At 60.3% G+C, this 16,760-nt stretch overlaps 1 protein-coding gene across 3 annotated transcripts in view; it reads left to right on the top strand.

Annotated features, from left to right (window-relative positions):
* Positions 1–108: 108 nt before the first annotated feature.
* Positions 109–16,760, top strand: part of HUWE1 (HECT, UBA and WWE domain containing E3 ubiquitin protein ligase 1) — a 62,145-nt gene continuing 45,493 nt past the window's right edge. For all 3 annotated transcript variants that reach the window (XM_030475399.1, XM_030475400.1, XM_030475397.1), the window contains exons 1-33: positions 109–184; positions 271–369; positions 1,260–1,466; positions 2,800–2,952; positions 3,053–3,115; positions 3,733–3,810; positions 3,906–3,953; positions 4,098–4,166; positions 4,278–4,377; positions 4,495–4,595; positions 4,682–4,832; positions 4,928–5,055; positions 5,153–5,293; positions 5,379–5,490; positions 5,565–5,690; positions 5,777–5,878; positions 5,969–6,049; positions 6,194–6,300; positions 6,397–6,574; positions 7,474–7,565; positions 7,658–7,869; positions 7,959–8,016; positions 8,133–8,309; positions 9,179–9,424; positions 9,527–9,660; positions 10,575–10,675; positions 11,184–11,393; positions 12,185–12,401; positions 13,283–13,405; positions 13,497–13,728; positions 14,482–14,712; positions 15,413–15,535; positions 15,632–15,727. In XM_030475399.1, the coding sequence (XP_030331259.1) occupies positions 140–184; positions 271–369; positions 1,260–1,466; positions 2,800–2,952; positions 3,053–3,115; positions 3,733–3,810; positions 3,906–3,953; positions 4,098–4,166; positions 4,278–4,377; positions 4,495–4,595; positions 4,682–4,832; positions 4,928–5,055; positions 5,153–5,293; positions 5,379–5,490; positions 5,565–5,690; positions 5,777–5,878; positions 5,969–6,049; positions 6,194–6,300; positions 6,397–6,574; positions 7,474–7,565; positions 7,658–7,869; positions 7,959–8,016; positions 8,133–8,309; positions 9,179–9,424; positions 9,527–9,660; positions 10,575–10,675; positions 11,184–11,393; positions 12,185–12,401; positions 13,283–13,405; positions 13,497–13,728; positions 14,482–14,712; positions 15,413–15,535; positions 15,632–15,727 (4,341 nt within the window). In that variant the 5' untranslated portion in view covers positions 109–139. The remainder of the gene's footprint in view (positions 185–270; positions 370–1,259; positions 1,467–2,799; positions 2,953–3,052; positions 3,116–3,732; positions 3,811–3,905; positions 3,954–4,097; positions 4,167–4,277; positions 4,378–4,494; positions 4,596–4,681; positions 4,833–4,927; positions 5,056–5,152; positions 5,294–5,378; positions 5,491–5,564; positions 5,691–5,776; positions 5,879–5,968; positions 6,050–6,193; positions 6,301–6,396; positions 6,575–7,473; positions 7,566–7,657; positions 7,870–7,958; positions 8,017–8,132; positions 8,310–9,178; positions 9,425–9,526; positions 9,661–10,574; positions 10,676–11,183; positions 11,394–12,184; positions 12,402–13,282; positions 13,406–13,496; positions 13,729–14,481; positions 14,713–15,412; positions 15,536–15,631; positions 15,728–16,760) is intronic.

Genomic DNA, 16,760 nt, shown 5'->3' with positions numbered 1-16,760 from the left:
CGCCCGCCGGGACACCGAGTCCCACCGGCACCACGTGGGGCGGGGGGGGGACACGGACACAACGCCCCCCCCCTCATCACCTGCGGGTCGGGGTCCCCCACAGGCAGAGCGAGAGGACAAACCCCCCCCCCCCCCCAAGATGAAAGTGGATCGGACGAAGCTGAAGAAAACCCCCACGGAGGCGGTGAGGGGGGTTTGGGGGTGCTTTTGGGGGGGGGGGGGTGTCATGGGGGGGGTATGGAGTGACATTATGTGTGTCCCCCCCCCCAGCCCGCTGACTGCCGGGCCCTCATTGAGAAGCTGAAGGCGTGTGGTGATGAGCAGCTGGTGGCTGAGCTGCAGCAGATCAAGACATGGAACATTGGGAAGGTGCGAGGGGGGGGGCAATAATGGGGGGGCACCCCGAAATAGGGGGGGGGCTCCTAAATTCTAATAGGCTCGGCGCCAGCTTGTTGCAGTGACAGTGAGGGGGTCCCCAAAGTGGTCGCTGGGATGGGGGGGGATTGCTTCTGGAGTCCCCCCACAATGGGGGGGGCACCCCACGGCACCCATAAAATGGGGGGGGCACCCTGAAGTTCCTCTTCAGGCTTCCCAAAAGCAGTGAAAGATGTGCTTATTTTCCCCTAAAATGCCAGAGAGGCACCCCACTTTCCCCACAGGCCCCCTATAAATGGGGGGGGCACCCTCTAGCAGCTCAAAACACCAAGGGGGTACCCCAATTTCTCCGTAGCCCCCCTAAAATGGGCAGCTTCTTTTTGTTTCTACCCCAGTTCTCCTACACCCCCCCCTAAAATGATGGAGGACACCCCCAGAGTAATAGGGGGCACCCCCATTTTTCTCTGCTCCCCTGAAAAGAGACACCCCGATTTTACACAGTCCCCCTAAAATAGCACGGGGGGACCCCCCCGCCCCCCCAAAACCCCAAGGGCGGGTACCCCAATTCCCCTCAGCCCCCCTAAAAGGGGCACCCCACTGTCTCCGTCGCCCTGGGGCTGTTGTGGGTCTCAGTCTCTCCCCTTGCAAAGCCCCACAACTCCACAGCAACCCCCCTCAAACAGCAGGGAGCCCCCCCAAAACCCCAAGGGGGGGTCCCCCAAAATAGCAGGGAGGGGGTGCAGGACCCTGTTTCCACCCATTGAGTTGGGAATAGGGGTCACCCCACCGCATGTAATAGGATTGGATGGGGTGGGGGGGGGTCCTTCTCTTGCCCCCCAAGCTGTAAGGGGGTCAGCAGTAGCCCCCCCGTGTCCCCCCCCCAGTGCGAGCTGTACCACTGGGTGGATCTCCTGGATCGCTTCGACGGGATCCTGGCGGAAGCCGGGCGGCCGGTGGAGAACATGTCCTGGATGTTGGCCTGCGACCGGCCCGAGCGGGAGCAGCTCAAGGCCCTTCTCTTGGCTCTGCTCAACTTCACGGCGCTGCTCATCGAGTACAGCTTCTCCCGCCACCTCTACAGCTCCATCGAGGTTTGGGGGGGGCCCCGGGGTGCTGGGGGGGGGGGACAGGGCGCATACAGAGTGGTTGTGGGGGGGGAGGAGCTGAGGATCATCCACGTCCAGCCGTGGACACATTGGTTCAACCTGGCCTTGAGCACCGCCAGGGATGGGGCAGCCCAACCCATCCCAGTGCCCTCATGGGGAAGAACTTCCTTAGATCCAGGCTAAACGGCCCCTGTTCCAGTTGGAACCCATCGCCCCGTGTCCTGCCCCCCCAGTCCCTGCTGAAGGGCCCCCTCCAGCACGCCCGGAGCCCCCGTCAGCCCCTGGGAGCTGCTCTGAGCTCCTGGATGTTCCCAGCCTGGCTCCGCATGGATGCTCCTGGATGATCCCTGTGGCCTCCAGCAGCTCCACGTCCTCCTTCCATCGGGGGCACCAGAAGCGGCCCCAGTTCTCCCCGTGGGGTCCCGCAGAGCAGAGCAGGGGGGCAGGATCCCCTCCAGGACCTGCTGCTCCCCCTCCTTGGGCTCAAGCACCCGCTGGAGCCGGCTCATGGGGAGCTTCTCCTCACCCAGCACCCCCCAAATCCTGCTCCGGATCCCTTCTCCCACCCGGGACCTGTGGCTGGGATTGCCCCAAGGGCGGCACCTTGCTCTTGGCTGGGTGGAACTCCATGAGGGTCTCAGGGTCTTACCTCTCTAGGTCCCTCTGGATCCCATCCGTTCCTTCTGGATCCTATCTTCTTGCTCTGGATCCCATCCTCTCCCCTCTGGATCCCGTCCCATCCCTCCCTTCTGGATCCCATCTTCTTCCTCTGGATCCCATCTTCTTCCTCTGGATCCCATGCCCTTCCCTCTGGATCCCATCCTTTCCCCTCTGGGTCCCATTCCTCCCTTCTGGATCCCATCCCTTCCCCTCTGGATCCCATCCTCCTGTTCTGGATCCCATCCTCTTCCTCTGGATCCCATCCCTCCCCTCTGGATCCCATTCCTTCTGTCTGGATCCCATCCGTTCCCTGCATCACATTAACCCAGGCACCCAGCTCAGCATCACCACAAACATGCTGAGGGTTCCCTTGATCCTAGCGCTCTTTTTCCTTCAATCCCAGTATCCTTTCCTTTCAATCCCAGTATCCTTTCCTGTCAATCCCACTATCCACATCCCCAACCACCACATTGACCCGGATCCCTCCCATCACCACCCCCTGAGACCCCCCACTCCTCACCCATCACTTACCCATTGAGCCCATCAGCCCATTCCTTCCCCATCAGATCCACATCTCTCCCACTCGGGACACTTGGAACGTCGCGGGGACCCTGGGCACGTCCCTCACGGCGTGTCCTTGTCCCCTGTCCCTCCGCAGCACCTCACGACGCTGTTGGCCTCCTCGGACATGCAGGTGGTGTTGGCCGTGCTCAACCTGCTCTACGTCTTCAGCAAGCGCTCCAACTACATCACCCGCCTGGGCTCTGACAAGAGGAGCCCCCTCCTGTCCCGCCTCCAGCACCTGGCTGAGGTCAGTTTGGGGGGGGAACCCCCTTTTTTGGGGTGTCCCCAATGTGCTCTTCACGCTTTGGGTTGATTTTGGGGGGTTTTTTTATGTCGTTTCCATGTAGAGTTGGGGAGGAAAAGAGAATGGATTTGGTTTGGCCGAGTGCTGCCGGGACCTCCACATGCTGGTGAGCGGCGGGGTTGGGGTGCTCTGGGGTGCCCCCAATGTGGCCTGGCCCCTCGTGTCACACCCTGGGGTCCCCAACACCATCCTGTGTCTGCCTGTGACACCCCAACACCATCCTGTGTTCCTCTGTCATGTCCTGGGGTCCCCAACACCATCCTGTGTCCCCCTGTCACACCCTGGGGTCCCCAACACCATCCTGTGTCCGCCTGTGACACCCCAGCACCATCCTGTGTCCCCCTGTCACGCTCTGGGGTCCCCAACCCCATCCTGTGTCCCCCTGTCACACCCTGGGGTCCCCAACACCATCCCGTGTCCCTCTGTCATGCGCTGGGGTTCCCCCTGCTGCCCCATGTCCTGTTGGGGTGCTCTGGGGTCCCCCCAAAGTGGCCTCTCCCTTCATGTCACCCCCTGTCATGTCCTGGGAGCCCCCAACAGCATTCTGTGACCCCTATTGCATCGTAGGGTCCCCCACTTCCATTGTGGCACCCCTCTTGTGTCCTCACGGCCCTGGTCCTGTCACCCCTCTCATGTCCCCACTCCTCATCCTGTCACCCCAGCCCCCGGCAGGGGGGGGGACCCCACTGTCCCCTCTCACCCCTATGTGTGTCCCCCCCCCAGAAGTACCCCCCCAGTGCCACCACCCTCCACTTCGAGTTCTATGCTGAACCAGGCGTCGAGGTGAAGGTGGACAAGAGGGTGAGTGACAGGGGACATTTGGGGACATTTGGGGACATGGTGGGGGGGGTCCAGAACACTGGGCCCCTCGTAACCCCCCCCCGACCCCCCTATAGGCCACCAGCACCACCCTACACTACATCCACATCGAGCAGCTGGACAAGGTGAGTGTTCTGGGGGGGGCAGCGTTGATTTGGGGGGGGCTCTGCTTCAGATTGAGCCCCTTCCCCAACCCACCCCCCCCATTATTCCCTCTGCACCCCCATTTTTCCTTCTGCACCCCCATTTTCTCCGTGCCCCCCCCCCAGATTTCAGAGAGCCCCTCGGAGATCATGGAGTCGCTCACCAAGATGTACAGCATCCCCAAAGACAAGCAAGTGAGTGGGGCAAGAATAGGGGGGGCACCCAGGGGTTTTGGGGGGTGACACACTGTGGTGACCTTTCCAAATCCTTCCTGACCCCCCCCAAATCCTTTTTACCCCCCCTAGATGCTCCTGTTCACCCACATTCGCCTGGCCCATGGCTTCTCCAACCACAAGAAGCGGCTGCAAGCGGTGCAAGCGCGGCTCCACGCCATCTCCATCCTGGGTAGGGGCTTCCTGAGAGCTAATGAAGGGGATTTTAATTAGAGGGGGGGTTGTTTTAATTGGGGGGGGATGGTTTTAGGGGGGTTTCTTTAGGTGACCCCCCCCTTTTCCTTCGCAGTGTACTCCAATGCTCTGCAGGAGTCAGCCAACAGCATCCTCTACAACGGCCTCATCGAAGAGCTGGTGGATGTGCTCCAAATCACTGACAAGCAGCTTATGGTGAGGATGAACCCCAAATTCACCCCCCCAGACCCCCCCAAAACCATCCCCAGCCTCACTCCCTGTCCTGTGTGTGTCCCCCCCAGGATATTAAAGCAGCTTCCTTACGGACCCTCACCTCTATCGTCCATCTGGAGCGAACCCCGAAGCTGAGCAGCATCATCGACTGCACCGGCACCGCTTCCTACCACGGCTTCCTCCCCGTCCTGGTCCGCAACTGCATCCAAGCCATGATCGGTGGGTTCCTGGACAGCCCCATGGGATGGGGGGGGGGGTCCTTTAAATGATTTTGGGGGGGTTAAACCCACCCTAACAGCCTCCTGCCCCCCCAGACCCCTCCATGGAGCCCTATCCCCACCAGTTTGCCACCGCGCTCTTCTCCTTCCTCTACCACTTGGCCAGTTACGACGCGGGCGGTGAGGCTTTGGTGTCCTGTGGCATGATGGAAGCGCTGCTGAAGGTGAGCTCTGAGCCACACTCATGGGTTGGGGGGGTCCCTCAGTGTTTTGGGGATCCCCTTTAAATCCTTTTTGTTGCTTTCTTCCCTCCCCAAAAAGGTGATCAAGTTCTTGGGGGACGAGCAGGATCAGATCACCTTCGTCACCCGAGCCGTGCGGGTGGTGGATCTCATCACCAACCTGGACATGGCAGCCTTCCAGTCCCACAGCGGCCTCTCCATCTTCATCTACCGCCTCGAGGTAGCCCCCCCACATCCCCTCACCCCGCTTTTGGGGTCCCCTGGGTGTCTTTTTGGGGGTGCTGAGGATCTTTCCCCTCCCCAAGCACGAGGTGGATCTGTGCCGCTGCGAGTGCCCCTTCGTCATCAAGCCCAAGGTGCAGCGTCCCCCGGCTGCCACCGTCCCTGAGGGCGAGGAGATGGAGACGGACATGGAAGGTGAGGAGAGAGACAGAAAGGGGGTGACACCCCTATTGATGTCACCCCCCTCAACATCCGTGTCCCCCCCATAGTGACAGACGTGGCCATGGAGAGCAGCCCCGGTCCCTCGGCCGAAGCCCGTCAGGATCCAGCACCCTCCTCAAACAGCTCTGCTGTGCCCAGCACCAGCACTGCCCCCACCTCCTCCCCACGCGGGGGTACGTGACACCTTGACATTGGGGACAATGGGGACACCACGGGGTGGGGGGGCTCACACGTTTATGGGTGTCCCCCCCCCTTCCAGGAGTCCAGTGCATCCCGCAACGCGCCGCCTTGCTCAAATCCATGCTGAATTTCCTTAAGAAAGCCATCCAAGATCCCGCTTTCTCCGATGGTATCCGCCACGGTGAGTGTCCCCCAGTGTCCCCCATCATCAAGGAAAAGGGGGGGGGGCATCACCTCCTCACCCCTTTTTATATGGCCCCCCCAAATGAAGTGATGGACGGCTCGCTGCCCACCTCCCTGAAGCACATCATCAGCAACGCCGAGTATTACGGCCCTTCGCTCTTCCTCCTGGGTGAGCTTCACCCCCCAAACCTTAAAGAGGGATTTGGGGGGGGCGGGGGGGAAGGATGCGGGGGACCCTCCCCAACCCCCCCAAAAGGAAATCCAGCCGCCCCCCCCCTCCTCAGTGCCCCCCGTCTCTCTCCTCCCGCCGCAGCGACCGAGGTGGTGACGGTGTTCGTGTTCCAGGAGCCTTCGCTGCTCTCCTCCCTGCAGGACAACGGCCTCACCGACGTCATGCTCCACGCTCTGCTCATCAAGGATGTGAGTGTGCGTCCCCACGTCCCCCCCTTTCCCTTCTCCCCACTATCCAGAGGGGTTGCTCCATGTTCATGCTTTGATTTCCACCCCCTACCCAAGGTCCCGGCTACTCGCGAGGTTTTGGGTTCGTTGCCCAACGTCTTCAGCGCCCTTTGCCTCAACGCCCGCGGGCTCCAGTCCTTCGTGCAGTGCCAACCCTTCGAGAGGCTCTTCAAGGTGCTGCTGTCCCCCGACTACCTCCCGGCCATGCGGCGGCGGCGCAGCTCCGACCCCCTGGGTGAGCCTTGGGGGGGTCCCTTTGCTTTGGGGGGGGGCTTTGAGGTTCAACCATCAAAGGGTTGGCTCCTGCGTTTGGGTCATGACAACCCCGTGAGCGCTCCAGGCTCGGCTGGGGGGCTCCTCGTGGAGAAGGAGCTGGGGGTGCTGATGGGGATGAGGCCAGGGCAGGGGTTGTCCCCTTGGGTTGGGTGCTGGGGGGGCTGCACCCTGAATCCTGTGTTCAGGTCTGGGTCCTTCGCTCCAAGAGAGACATTGAGGTGCTGGAGCAGGGCCTGGGGCACAAGTGTGATGGGGAACAGCTCCTGGACCTGGGGGGGTTCAATGAAGAAGAGAAGGCTCAGGGGGGACTTCATTGCGTTCTATAACTGCCTGACAGGAGGATGGAGCCAGGAGGGGGCTCCCAAGGGATAGGATAAGAAGAAACAGCTTCAGGTTGCACCAGGAGAGGCTTAGATGGAGCTTGGGAAGAGGTTATCCCCCAAAAGGGGGGGGGGCAGGCATTGGAACAGGGAGAAGAGCTGGAATTACCATCCCTGGAAGTGTTCCCAAAGCACATAGATGAGGCTGTTAGTGCCAGGGTTTAGTGGTGGCCTTGGGATAAAGGTTGGACTTGATGATCCCAAAGGTCTTTTCCAACCTGGTGAATCCCATGATTCTTGGTTCCATGATTCTTGATCCCATGATTCTTGGTTCCATGATTCTTGATCCCATTGGGAGGTTGATCTCTACACCAAGGAGGAGCCCCCTCACCACCATTACTATCCCGCTCCCATTAACACACTTGCTGTTGGCTGTTTATCACTTTTAGGCTGCTCCTCTCTATTTTGGGGACCCCCCCTTGTGTTTTCTAACAGGGAACCCCCCCATAACTCCTCTATTTCCCCCCCCCCCCCCCAGGAGACACAGCCTCCAACCTGGGCAGCGCTGTGGATGAGCTGATGCGGCACCAACCCACCCTCAAGACCGATGCCACCACCGCCATCATCAAGGTGACAAATTGGGGGGGGACACTTGGGGGTACCAGGACCCCCCCCTTCTTAAAGAAGACCCCCCCTTCCCTAAACTTAACCCTTTCCTATAGCTTTTAGAGGAGATTTGCAGCCTGGGCCGGGACCCCAAATACATCTGCCAGAAGCCCTCGATGCAGAAAGCGGATGGGACAGCAGCAGCCCCCCCGCCCCGCTCCCCCCACGCTGCTGAGGAAGCCTCCAGTGAGGATGAGGAGGAGGAAGAAGTTCAGGCCATGCAGAGCTTCAGTGCTACCCAGCAGAGCGAGGCCGAGCCCAGCCAGCAGTGAGCATCGCGGGGGGGGGGACACACAAGAAGGGACATTTTGGGGGGGGACACACACTCTCAATGTCCCCCTTTCTCTTTGCTTTCAGGGTGGTGGGCACCGAGGAGCGAATCCCTATCCCCCTCATGGATTATATCCTCAACGTGGTGAGGAAACAGTGGGTTCCCCCCCACTTTAGGGGGTCATTGGGATGTTTGGACTCCCCAAACCCCCCAATTCCTCCTTTTCACCCCCCCCCCCCCCCGAATTCCCTGGTTCCCAGATGAAGTTCGTGGAGTCCATCCTCAGCAACAACACGACGGACGATCACTGCCAGGAGTTCGTGGCGCAGCGGGGGCTGCGGCCCCTCGTCACCATCCTGGGCCTTCCCAACCTGCCCGTTGACTTCCCAACGTCCGCAGCCTGCCAGGCCGTGGCGGGGGTCTGCAAATCCATCCTGGTATGGGAATGGGGGGAACACCCCGTAAAGGAGCGGGGGGGGGGTCCCAGAAAGGGGAAGGGAGAACTTCCCAAAAAGGGGAAATGTGAATTTTTCCCTCTAAGTTCCAGTTTTTTCCTTTAAATTTCAATTTTCCTGTTCTCATTCCTTCAAATTCCAACTTTTTCCCTTTGAATTTGGATTTGTCTCTTGAAATTCCCATAATTCCCATTTTCTTTTTGATTTTCTCTGCTGGATTTTTTTGATTTTCCTCCAAATTTGGAGAATTTCCTGCCCAAATTCAAGGTTTTGCTTCCAAATTTTGAGGTTTCCCATCAAATTTGGAAGTTTTCTCCTCCCAATTTCAGGATTTCCCTCAGGTTCATTTCCTTTTGTCCCAATTTTCTTTCTGCTCTGAATTAGAAGTTTGATTTGTTTGGGGTTTTCTCGGATTTTTCTGTTTTTTTCTGCAAATGTGAAGGTTCTCCTGCCAGATTTCATGTATTTCTATCCAAATTTTATATTTCCCCCCAAATTTTGATTCCCCTATCAAATTTTGAGGGTTTGCTTCCAAATATTAAGCTGTTTTTTTTCCTCCTTCCTTTCCCCCCTTCCCTTTTGTTTCCCCCTTCCCTTTCCTTTTCCTCCTTCCCTTTCCCCTCTTCCTTCCCTTCCCCCCTTTCCTTTCCCCCCTTCCCTTTCCCCCCTTCCCTTTCCCCCCTTCCCTTTCCCCCCTTCCCTTTCCCCCCTTCCCTTTCCCCCCTTCCCTTTCCCCCCTTCCCTTCCCTTTCCCCCCTTCCCTTCCCTTTCCCCCCTTCCCTTCCCTTTCCCCCTTCCCTTCCCTTCCCCCCCTTCCCTTCCCTTTCCCCTTTCCCCCCCCGGCCCCGCAGACGCTGTCGCACGAGCCCAAGGTGCTGCAGGAGGGGCTGCTGCAGCTCGAGGCCGTTCTCTCGGCGCTGGAGCCGCTGCACCGGCCCATCGAGGCTCCGGGGGGGTCGGTGCTGCTGCGGGAGCTGGCGGGGGCCGGCAGCGTCCCCGACGCCACCCTCTCGGCCCAGGCCACCCCCCTCCTGCACGCCCTCACGGCCGCCCATGCCTACATCATGATGTTCGTCCACACGTGCCGCGTGGGGCAGGTAAAGAGAGGTGTGCCCCCCTCATACACCCCATTTTGGGGGTGTACCCATGGCTATGGGGGGGTTTAATGTGGCCTTTTGTTGTTCCCCCCCCCCCCCCAGAGTGAGATCCGGGCCATCTCGGTGAACCAGTGGGGCTCCCAGTTGGGCCTGAGCGTGCTGGGGAAGCTGAGTCAGCTTTACTGCTCCCTGGTGTGGGAGAGCACGGTGCTGCTCTCCCTCTGCACCCCAAATAGGTGCGGGGGGGCGCTTGGGGCGGGGGGGGGGGGGAGGAGGGTCTATGGAGGGGTTTGGGGGGGGTTAAGGATGGTCTATGGTGGGGTTTGGGGAGGTTAAGGAGGGTCTATGGAGGGGGTTGGGGGGTTAAGGATGGTCTACAGAGGGGTTTGGGGAGGGTTAGGGAGGGTTTATGGGGTGCTGGGGGGGCATGGGGAGGGTCTTGGGGGGCTTGGGGGTCTATGGAGGGGTTTGGGGGGGTTAAGGATGGTCTGTGGTGGGGTTTGGGGGGGTTAAGGAGGGTCTATGGAGGGGTTAGGGGGGTTAAGGATGGTCTACAGAGGGGTTTGGGGAGGGTTAGGGAGGGTTTATGGGGTGCTGGGGGGGCATGGGGAGGGTCTTGGGGGGCTTGGGGGTCTATGGAGGGGTTTGGGGGGGTTAAGGAGGGTCTATGGAGGAGTTTGGGGGGGTTAAGGGCAGTCTATGGAGGGGTTTGGGGGGGTTAAGGAGGGTCTATGGGGTGCTGGGGGGGGATGGGGAGGGTCTTGGGGGGGGTTGAGGAGGGTCTGTGGGGGCACAGGGAGGGTCTGGGGGGAGTGGGGGGCTTGAGGGTCTATGGAGGGGGTTGAGGTGGGTCTATGGGGGACTTGGGGGTGCATGGAGAGAGTCATGGAGGGGTTTGGGGGGGTTGAGGAGGGTCTATGGGGTGCTGGGGGGGCATGGGGAGAGTCTTGGGGGGGGTTGAGGAGGGTCTAAGGGGGATTCTGGGGGGGTCAAGGAGGATCTTGGGGGGCCGGGAAGGGTTGGGGGGTGCAAATGAATGGAGAGGAGCATCCCTACGCCTATGGGATATTGTGGGGGGGGCCTTTGGGGTGTCAAGGGCCCCCCCCCCGCCATGGGGCACCCCAGTGACCCCCCATTCCCCCCCCCCCAGCCTCCCCCCAGGGTGTGAGTTCGGCCAGGCCGACATGCAGAAGCTGGTGCCCAAGGAGGAGAAGGCAGCCCCCAGCCCCCCCCAGGGCGGGAAGAGGGCAGGTAGGGATGGGGAGGCCAGAGGGGAATGGGGGGGGCCAGAGGGGAATGGGGGGGTGGTTTTGGGGGGTCTTTCTATTGGAAGGGGTTGGGGGGGGTTAGTGGGGCAAAGGAGGGGGTGTACTTTTAAGAGAAGCGGGAGTCTTTAGGGGGGAAAAGGGGGGTCCTATAGCAGAATTGGCATCTTTGGGGGGGTGGCTTAGTAATGGGGGGGTCTCTAAGAGAAGGGAGGGTGTTTGGGGGGGCTGTCTAGTGGAATGGGGGGGGTCTTTTGGAGGGTCTTAAGGAATGGGGGGGTCATTCAGGGGGGCCTTCAGGAGGAAGGGGGGGGCATCCTATAGGGAAGGAGCGGGGATTAAGGAGCCTTTAGGGATAGGGAAGGCCTTTGGGGGGGGGTGTCCTTAAAAGAAGGGGGTCTTTGGGGGGGGTCTTAAAGAGGGAAAGGGGGTATCTATGGGTTGTGGGTTGAACACTTTGGGGGTGCTCACCTTTTCCCCCCCCACCACCCCAGAGGGTGAAGCAGAGACCCCAGTGCCGGGGGGCTCGGGGGGTGCTGGGGACCCCCCCCCAGCACAGGGGCTGCTGGAGGGGATGGGGCTGGAGAGCGAAGCTCTGGCCCCCATGGAGACGGACGAGCCCAGCGCCACCGACCCCAAGGCCAAGGCCAAGATCACCCCGGCCATGGCCGCCCGCATCAAGCAGATCAAACCCCTGCTCTCCGGTAAGGGGGGGCACGGGACACCCCCAAAACCAGCCCCTGGAGCGCTTGGGGGGGGGGGAGGCTGGAGGGTGGGGGCCCCAAAGAAGTTGGATTTAAGGGACTCGTGTGCAAGGGTGTGGGGGCCCCAAGGGCTGGATTTTGGGGGTCCCCAGGGGGTGGGTGCTGTGTTTTGGGGTCCCCACTGCCTGGATTTGGGGTCCTCAGGTCCTGGATGTGGGGGGCCCTGGGGTTGGATTTTGGGGTCCCCCGGCTGTGTTTTGGGGTGTGGGGGGGGATGTTTGGGGCTGGACTTTGGGGTCCCTCAGGGGGGTTTAGGGCTGTATTTTAGGGTCCTTCGGGGGGATTTTGGGCTGTATTTTGGAGTCCATTTCGGGGGGGTTGGGGCTGTATTTTGGGCTGCATTTGCGGGGGTTTGGGGCTGGATTTTGGGGTTCCTTGGGGGGTTTAGGGCTGTATTTTGGGGTCCCTTGGGGGGGTTTAGGGCTGTATTTTGGAGTCCATTTGGGGGGGTTTGGGGCTGTATTTCAGGGTCCCTTTGGGGGGATTTTGGGGTGTATTTTGGGGTCCCTTGGGGGGGTTTGGGGCTGTATTTTGGGGTGCCTTTGGGGGGGTTTAGGGCTGGATTTTGGGGTCCTTTTGGGGGGTTTTAGGGCTGGATTTTGGGGTCCCTTTGAGGGGGGTTTAGGGCTGGATTTTGGGGTCCCTTTGAGGGGGGTTTAGGGCTGGATTTTGGGGTCCCTTTGAGGGGGGGCTGTGTGTGTTTGTGCTGACCCCCCCGGTGTGTGCCGCAGCCTCGTCGCGGCTGGGCCGGGCGCTGGCCGAGCTCTTCGGGCTGCTGGTGAAGCTGTGCGTGGGCTCCCCGGTGCGGCAGCGCCGCAGCCACCACGCGGCCGCCGCGGCGCCCGCCCCGACCCCCGCGGCCAGAGCCACCGCCTCGGCCCTCACCAAGCTGCTGACCAAGGGGCTGAGCTGGCAGCCCCCCCCGTACACCCCCACCCCGCGGTTCCGGTGAGGGGCGGGGCCAAAGGGGAAGGGAGGAGCTAAAGGGAAGAGTTGGGATTGGGCAGGGGGTGGAGCCAAATGGAAGGGGAGGGGCTTAGGCAGAGTGGAGTGTAATGGGAGGGGCGGGGCTTGGCGGGTGGAGTCTGGGGAAGAGGCGGGGCTTGGATCGAGGGAAGGGGAGGGGCTAAGGGAAGAGAGAAGCTGGAAGGGGTGGGGCTTGGGCAGGGGGTGGAGCCAAAGGGATGGGGAGGGGCTGGGATGGAGCTGAAAGGGGCGGGGCTTAGGCAGAGTGGTGTCTAATGGAAGGAGTGGGGCTTGTGGAGCGGTGGAGTCTGGGGAAGGGGAGGGGCTAAGAGGAGAGGGGCTGAAAGGGGCGGGGCTTCGGCAGGGGGTGGAGCCAAATGGGGCTGGGCTTGTAGGGCTGGAGTCAGGGGAGGGGCTAAGGAAAGAGAAGGGGCGGGGCCACATGGAAGGGGCGGGGCTTGGCCGGGGGTGGAGTCGGGAGAGAGAAGGGGTGGGGCTAAGAGAAGAGTGGGGCTGAAAGGGGCGGGGCTTGTGTAAGGGGTGGAGCCAAATAGAAGGGGCGGAGCTTGGGCAAGGGGGTGGAGCCAAAGGAGGGGGTGTGGGTTAATATGGACAGGGTCTGGGGGAAGGGGTGGGGCTTGTGTAAGGGGCGGAGCTAAGGGAAGTGCAGGACCTGGGATAGGTGGGGGTGGGTGGGGCTTGGGGCGGGGCCAAGGGTGAGGGGTGGAGCTAAGGGGAAGGGGCGTGGGCTCCTCCCCAGTGGGCGGGGCTTGTCTCCCTGCCCTTGGGACAGGGCAGGAGCAGGGTCCTTGTGTGTGTCCTGTGGGGCCTGACCCCCCCCATCCCCTCCTCTTCCTCCCCAGCCTGACCTTCTTCATCTGCTCCGTCGGCTTCACCTCTCCCATGCTCTTCGACGAGCGCAAGTTCCCCTATCACCTCATGCTGCAGAAGTTCCTCTGCTCTGGTGGCCATAATGCTCTCTTTGAGTGAGTCCAGCCCTAAATGGCACCCTGGGGGGGCACAAATTTAGGGGGACCCCCCTTTAACACCCCCATTGTATTCGTTATTCCCCCTCAGGACCTTTAACTGGGCACTGTCCATGGGGGGCAAAGTGCCGGTAGCAGAAGGGTTGGAGCATCCCGACCTTCCCGATGGCACCGGGGAGTTCCTGGACGCGTGGTTGATGCTGGTGGAGAAGATGGTGAACCCCAGCACGGTGCTAGAGTCCCCCCACGCGCTGCCAGCCAAGGCCCCTACCCATGGGACACCCCACTTCAGCGCCCTGCGCTTCCTCGTTGTCACCCAGAAGGTGGGGACATGCACAGAGAGGGGTTGGGGGGACATAGAGGGGACCTGAGCGCTTGGGAGGGGTGCAGAGGGGACTGTGAATGGGGTTTTGGGGGTGCAGAGGGGGCTGTGGAGGAGGTTTTGAGGGTGCAAAGAGGGTTTAGGGGGTGCAGAGGGGACCTGGGGACATACCCAGGAGGTTATGGGGGACTCTGGGGACTTGGGGGTGGCGTGGGGGGAGCACCCACGTGATGTGAGGGAAGGGAGATGGGATGCGTAGGGTCAATTCTGGTGGGGGGTCCCTAAATTCTTTCGCCTAGATCTTCCTCCTTCACCCCAAATCTTCCTCTTTCCGTCCATGTCTCCTTTTTTTACCCTAAATCTTTACTCCTTCTCCCAAAATCTTTACTCCTTCTCCCCAAATCTTTACTCCTTCACCCTAAATATCGCCTTTCATACCTTAAATCTTTTCTCCCCTTATTCCACATCTGACTCGTCACCCTTAATGTTCTTCTTTCATTCGCCGTCTCCTTCTTTCCCTCCATATCTCCCATGCCTCGCCTTGAATCTTTCCCCCATGCTCCAAATCTTCTCTCTATACGCTCCATATTTCCTCTTTCTCACCCCAAATCATCTGTTTCTTACCCTAAATCTTCGTTTTTGAACCTAAATCTTCGTTTTTGAACCTAAATTTCCTTCCTTTCTGCTCAATCTTTGTCCTTTGCTCCTATATCTCCCCTTTCTCACCCAATCCCCCCCCATTGTATCCCGTCAGGCCGCCTTCACGTGCATCAAGCAGCTGTGGAACCGGCGGCCGCTGAAGGTGTACGGGGGCCGGATGGCAGAGTCCATGTTGGCCATCCTGTGCCACATCCTGCGCGGGGAGCCCCTCATCCGGGAGCGCCTGGGCCGGGAGCGCGAAGGGCCCCGCGCCGAGGAGGAGCCGGGCACCGAGGAGGGGGGGCCCCGGAGGGAGCCCCAGGTCAACCAGCAGCAGCTCCAGCAGGTGGGACCCCCCCCAAGCTCCTCCGGGTGGTCCTGGTGCTCTTGGCAACCCCCAACCTTCTCCTGATGTTCCTGATGCTCTTGGCACCCCCCAACCTTGTCCTGGTGTTCCTGATGCTCTTGGCACCCCCCAACCTTCTCCTGGTGTTCCTGATGTTCTTAGCACCTCCCAACCTTCTCCTGATGTTCCTGATGCTCTTGGCACCCCCCAACCTTCTCCTGATGTTCCTGATGCTCTTGGCACCCCCCAACCTTCTCCTGGTATTCCTGGTGCTCTTGGCACCCCCTAACCTTCTCCTGGTGTTCCTGATGCTCTTGGCACCCCCCAACCTTGTTCTGGTGTTCCTGATGCTCTTGGCACCCCCGAACCCTGTCCTGGTGTTCCTGGTGCTCTTGGCACCCCCCAACCCTGTCCTGATGTTCCTGATGCTCTTGGCACCCCTCAATCCTCTCCTGGTGTTCTTGATGCTGTTGGTACCCCCCAGCCATGTCCTGGTGTTCCTGATGCTCTTGGCACCCCCCAAGCTCCTCCTGGTGCTCTTGGCACCCCCCAACCCTTCTTGTCTTCTCAAACCCCATTCTGCTCCTTCCAAACCTGCTTTGGATCCTCCATAACAACCTTCTGGTCCCCAAAACCCTCTTCTTGTCCCCCCAATACCCCTGTTTCTCCACATACCCCTATTCTGTGTGTCCCCCCCCAGCTGATGGACATGGGCTTCTCCCGGGAGCACGCTATGGAGGCCCTGCTCAACACCAACACCATGGAGCAAGCCACCGAGTATCTGCTCACCCACCCTCCTCCCCTCATGGGGGGTGTAGTACGGGTAAGAACGGGGTGCAAAGGCTTGAAGGGACCCCCCCCCCCAAATCCTCCTGCCCCTTCCCCAGCCCCTCATCCCTGCTCTGGGCCCTCTCCCCAGGACCTGAGCATGTCGGAGGAGGACCAGATGATGCGCGCCATCGCCATGTCCCTGGGCCAGGACATCCCCATGGACCAGCGGGCAGAGTCCCCAGAGGTAGGGGGGACACTGGGGGGGGACACTGGGGGGGCCCAGCCCAGGTTTGTGCCCCACACACCCCCTTTTCCACCCCCCAACAATGGTTTGCACCCCTCGAGCCGGGGGCGCAGCCCCTCAACTTGGGTTTGTGCCCCCCCCAACCCCATTTTGTGCCCCCAGACCCCGTTTCATGCCCCCCCAAATCTCCTTTCAAGACCCTAAACCTTGTTTTAAGCCCCCCAAGCCCCATCTCCCACTCCCAAAGCCCCGTTTCAGACTTTTTAAGCCCCGTTTCATGCCCCAAACCTCATTTTTCACCTCTGGGAGTACATTTCACTCCTCCCAAATCCTATTTCCCACCCCCCAAATCCCATTTCCCTTCCCCCAAACCCCATTTTGTAACTCTGGGACCCCATTTCCTACCCGTGAACCCCCTTCCCCACTCCCCAAACCCCATTTCCCACCCCTAAATCTCATTTCCCACGTCCCAAACCCCGTTTCCCACCCCCTAAGTCCCATTTTACTTCCCTCAAACCCCATTCCCCACCTCCCAAACCCCATTTCCCACTCCCCAAATCCCATTCCCCACCCCTTAAACCCCATTTTCCACCTTCCAAATCCCATTTCCCACTCTCCAAACCCCATTTCTCACTCCTCAAACCCCATTTCCCACCCCTAAACCTCATTTCCCACGTCCCAAACCCCATTTCCCACCCCCTAAATCCCATTTTACTTCCCTCAAACCCCATTCCCCAACTCCCAAACCCCATTTCCCACTCCCCAAATCCCATTCCCCACCCCCTAAACCCCATTTCCCACCCTCAAACCCCATTTCCCACCCCCTAAATCCCATTTTGTACCTCTTGGACCCCATTTCCCACTCCCCAAACCCCATTTCCCACTCCCTAAATCCCATTTTGTACCTCTGGGACCCCATTTCCCTTCCCCCAAACCCCATTTCCCACCCCCTAAATCCCATTTTGTACGTCTGGGACCCCATTTCCCACCCCCCAAACCCCATTTTCCTTCCCCCAAACCCCATTTCCCACCC

Source organism: Strigops habroptila, unplaced genomic scaffold, assembly GCF_004027225.2.
Source record: "Strigops habroptila isolate Jane unplaced genomic scaffold, bStrHab1.2.pri NW_022045636.1_ctg1, whole genome shotgun sequence".
Taxonomy (NCBI): Eukaryota; Metazoa; Chordata; class Aves; order Psittaciformes; family Psittacidae; genus Strigops; species Strigops habroptila.
The sequence above is the reverse complement of the archived record's forward strand: the minus strand, read 5'-3'. Positions and strand labels throughout refer to the sequence as shown.